The 5,000-nt window shown below is 46.2% G+C and overlaps 1 protein-coding gene across 3 annotated transcripts in view; it reads right to left on the reverse strand.

The window, feature by feature from the left end:
* Window positions 1-5,000, reverse strand: part of stxbp5a (syntaxin binding protein 5a (tomosyn)) — an 82,340-nt gene that overhangs the window by 48,543 nt on the left and 28,797 nt on the right. For all 3 annotated transcript variants that reach the window (XM_030771714.1, XM_030771715.1, XM_030771716.1), the window contains exons 3-4: window positions 3,412-3,493; window positions 157-257 (exon numbers count right to left, since the gene is read on the reverse strand). In XM_030771714.1, the coding sequence (XP_030627574.1) occupies window positions 157-257; window positions 3,412-3,493 (183 nt within the window). The remainder of the gene's footprint in view (window positions 1-156; window positions 258-3,411; window positions 3,494-5,000) is intronic.

Consider the following 5,000-nt stretch of genomic DNA (forward strand, 5'->3'; position numbering starts at 1 on the left):
AGTTCTAGCACAAGATCAGCTCCATCAGAGAACAGCATTAACACAAGATCAGCTCCGTCAGAGAACAGCATTAACACAAGATCAGCTCTGTCAGAGAGGAGAGTGAAACCAGGGGGCAGGTCTGACAGAGTGAATGAGGGGGCAGCTCTATCTCACCTTTCCCTGTTGAACTTGAGTGAGTGCAGAATGGCAGGCCTCTTCTGTCTGAGGTTCCACAGGTGAATGCTGTCATCTGCCAGGGCACTCACTAACGCCCCCTACAGGACAGACAGTCAGTCAGCCAGAGAGAGAGAGAGAGAGAGAGAGAGAGAGAGAGAGAGAGAAGGGAGAGATGTCGTAGTATATATTAACATTGACAGGCACGGCAAGTCTGCACACATGCAGAGACACAAACGCTCAGAAGCAGCGAATTGAGTCTGCTAAATATTCATTGCAATGGATTTTCTATTTGGTCAAAATTTTCAAGATGCTGTGTGTTTGGTGGGTGGAGGAAATATCTGTGAAAGTGAAAGGCAGGACTGTGAGGAGAGAAAAAGAGGTAAAGGAGGGTGAGGAGAAAGAGAGACAGAGAGAAAGAGTGTAGGAGGAAGAGAGAGAGAGAGGGAGAGAGAGCAAGAGAGAGAGAGAGAGAGAGAACGAGGTTTGGAATGCACAGGGTTACCATGGAGCATGAAACATCGTCTTTCACTCCAGGCAATGACATATCCACACATACCCCCCCCCCACACACACACACACACACACACACACACACACACACACACACACTGCATGTAACAGGGACTGAATTGAAAGCAGAGTCTGAGCTTTCTCCCAGGTGATGATGATTCATTGGCTCTGTGTGTGTGTGTGTGTGTGTGTGTGTGTGTGTGTGTGTGTGTGTGACTCAGCAGCATCAGTAAGGCCTGTGGGAGAAAGGAGAAGGTCTCTTTCTGCCTCCGTCCACACACACACACACACACACACACACACACACACTCACACACACACACACACACACACACACACACACACACAGGGAAACTTAATTTATATATAGGCACAGACACAAAAATGCAGCAGACCGCACAGATGCAGACAGAGGGACACAGAGGAAAAATTCATCCCTATAATGAACCATCACTCCATCACTCCCACTCCATCATACCTCCAACGTTCACCTCCTCAACTCCTAAATCACTCCATTTCTCAAAAAAAACAACAACTAACTATCCACTACACCAATGGTCTCTATAGTAAAGCAAGAAAAAAACCCAGACAAACAGACAAAAACAGATTAAGCACAGAAACATCAATGTTGTGTTTCTTATATTTATCATGTAATATCAGTACTATGTGTTGTTGTTGTTGTTGTTGTCTTTTAATTTATAATTCTCAGTTTCATGTAATTTCCTCAACATTTAATTACCATTCCTATTTTCTTTTTAATCTATCATCACTTTCTATCATGGCTTTCTTTTGTCCTTTTACACTCTTTTTTTTTTAACCAGGTCACCCTGGTAACAAATACATGAAAACCACACCCAGAAAAACTGCCACACCAGTCCAACCAACATAGTCCACTAAACAAAACCAGTTCATTTAATGAACCGGTTGAAATGGAAAGTGTTTCACCACATTAAACCCACAGAACAGCGGAAGAATCGCTGTCTTAAAAAAAACAACAACAGCGCGCTAATCTGTAGTCACACTGAAAATATTGACTCTGAGGACGAGATGAGCGGGGGCACGACGCGTCGAGATAAAGACCCTGGATGGAGCGGCTTAGCGGGGACGAGCTCTCCCTGTCTGCCTCTTTGAAGGCGACGCTCTTGGGATGAGAGGACGCCGTTAGCTCCCCGTGAGGAGGTCCCTCCGGGGGTGTTTTGGAGAGGATAAGACGGTACTTAACGGGAAACGTGTTGGCTGTAGGGATCACCTAAGCCTCCTCTTGAGGCTTGGGAGGCGTAAGCTCTCGTCTTTAGAGGGACACTGGCGTACTCGAGCGGTGGGCTGGGACGCTCTCTCTCCCAGCACTGGAGCTCGATTTCGAAAAGCTTTCCTGCCCCGCGGTGCTGACATGGGGTGAATTCGGCCTTTTGGCTGTTGTCCCGGGAGTGAGGGTTAACAGGAGACTGGTTGGACAGCTCTCTGGAGAAATCTGGGTTTAAATACCTTGTTCAAAGGAGGGGTAGAGATACGTAAACAAGCAGTCCTTGGCCACTAAGTCAGTATCCTCAAGTGCACAGCTCAGGGTTCGAACCTCCACCTCTCTCACCCCTTTTCCTACTGACACGGTGCTGGTGCCGGTGCTGGTGCCAGATCTAGCACCAGGGCTGCGCTTTTCCACTAAAAAAATACTGGTGCCGGTGCCAAAAAGCTGGCACCGGCACGGCACCGCAGAAATGCTGGTCCTAAAAGTTGGAACTGCTGACGTCAGATGCTATGCAAATAAAAACCTATTGAGAACCAATCGGTTTCAGCGTTTGATGTGTTTGGTATGTGACATTGTCTAGAGAGGCGGGAGTAACAAAAAAGGTCTGACTAAGATGGCAGTAGGCTAAAGGCTATAGGTAGCATGAAAATATGTATATGATTAGAAGATGTATGGACAGCCGTTTGTGTCTACATCAACATGGGCTGTGGTTGGACCCAGAGCGGTAGAAAAAAACGTAGTCGGACCCAGATTGGTAGAAAAAACTCTCGCTCTCTCTCTCTCTCCGCTCTGGTTAGTGCAAATAGACCATTGTAGACCTTCATTTAAACACTCATTTAAACTTTTGAGCTAGGTAACAGGCTTATTATTTTCGTGAATTTCGCCCCTAGAGCGAAAAACTTTTGGGGCAAAATTTGTGAGGTGTTTCGCTGTGTGGAAGTCTAAGCGTTAAAGTAAATTTATAAAAAGCAAGCAGATGCGTTCCGTCCGACATAATTTTTTCCCAACGGAAATTACTCAAACTTTCGCTACATAGCGAAACCTGTGGAAATGCGGGCCGGTTCTCAAAATGCACCAAAGCAGCACTGACTCCACACCAGCACCGGCACCAGTACTGGCACCAGCACCGTCCTAGTGGAAAAGAGCTATCTGACTCCTGTTGTGGGGGCCTGAGCAAGATACTCCCAAGTCAGAAGTAAAAATATTGAAGATGTTTCAGGTGGCCATTGAAGAGAAGTGATGACAGACGGTCCGTAAAGATTAAGTCTTACGGCCAAACGCTGACCCTGGGGACTAAAATGATTGGCATGGAGGTGACGGTGTTTGCGAGATGTTTGAGATTTCAGACACCAAACTTGGTTTGTAACATTGTAAAGAGAGGGAAAGTTCCACTGTTAAAGGTTTTAGAAGTTGTTTTTTTTTTTTGCCGTTGTGAAGGTCGGGAAGAGGGATGTGTTTGAGAGCGGACAGGGGCAAAGGGTGGGGTCAGTACTCACCTCGTTAATGAGGAACTGAAGTTGGATGACTGCTGCTCCGCTTTCATGCTGACAGTAACACTCCACCCCGGGACGGCCGAATCTGATACAGGAGGAGATGGTGGATTAAGGAATATACCATCTGACACTGAGATGGGTGGGGGGTGGGGGTGGGGGGCAGCTGGGGAGATCCAGCTGGTTAAATATCACAAACCACAAGTCCACAAAAACTTAATGAAATAGGATACAAGATTCAAAAAGTTATAGACAAAACAAAACACACACACACACACACACACTCACTCAAAAGCTGGCCTGCCTCCACAGACCACAACTTCCCACTTTGATTGCCATATTGCTTCCTAACCTAATCTCCTCAATGTGTTCATTGGCTTAGAAGCCTGTCAGTCAAAACTCTTCACAACAAGGGAATGGATTAGTACCCCGGTAATGATGTGAATTGATTGGACAGTGCTCACGGTCAATCGCATTCCCTCAAGGTCTGCCCTGACGTGTCTATACTAACCAATGGGCAGAGGAACAATCTATCAGAGTGATTTGAGGCGCTACTCCACACTACACACTAAGTCAAAATAATTCAATCACTGATCCTGAGAGTCACTCCTCTGATCTCCTCCTGTCAAACACTGTCCTCTGAGACTACAGACGTGAGACTGCTGGATAAACCTGGGTAGCGCTGACCCGACCCGGATCAAATAAGCACTTAAAGTACCGGAACGACGTCCCAGTCCTTCCGCGCGGCTCCTTTCCCCTGTGTCCTTTTCTACGGAATGTTCTGGAATCCTAACAGGATTGGGAGTCCGTTTAAGCCAGTACCAAACAAACATCACGCGAGTGCCTTACGCAGAACCGAGTCTTCGTCAGAACCGAAGTTTATCCCGTAAATTAAGGGAGCAAGGTCACGAAAAAGCGAGCGGCGAAGAGAGCTGGAGCGATACCTCCGCTTCTTCTTTCACCCACGCATGGTGACGCAGCAAAATCGCTCCGCTTGTCAAACCCGAACAGACAGAGGTACCAAAAAAAAAACATGTCGAATTTAAATTGAATTCTGTGAAACTAAGCGTTAACATCATCACCTATTTACAAAAGCAAAAAAATCAAAACAAAAAAAAAAAACATGTTATTGGCATTCTCACTGATACACAAATGCTCAGTGCGGGACAGTCTGTTCAGTTATATCCATAGGGAGAAATGGGACCAGGTGCTGAGGTAGAGTGGTGTATGAAGATTGAGAAATATCTATAAGAAAGGTGTGTTTACACTAAGTCTGGTTTTAATAGGCTTCTGTAATACAGGCTGACAGACTGAACACTGAGTTTCTAGCAGAAGCAGATTCAGTGAGCTGAACAAATCAAATGTGTTCTCTGTCGGCCGCAGGACAACAAAAAAAGCGCAGTCATGCTCGTCCGTTTTTTACTGTAAACACACACACACACGCACACGCACATGCACACGCACACACACACGCGCGCACACACACACTGTCAAAGCACCATGGGAAAATAATTGTAATTTAACAGCCTGAGATGGAGTGAATGTGGAATAAAAACTACCATGGCCTTTTAGACGTCTGACCCAAGACCAGTAAC

The sequence above is a fragment of the Chanos chanos genome, chromosome 4, assembly GCF_902362185.1.
Source record: "Chanos chanos chromosome 4, fChaCha1.1, whole genome shotgun sequence".
NCBI classification, from domain to species: domain Eukaryota; kingdom Metazoa; phylum Chordata; class Actinopteri; order Gonorynchiformes; family Chanidae; genus Chanos; species Chanos chanos.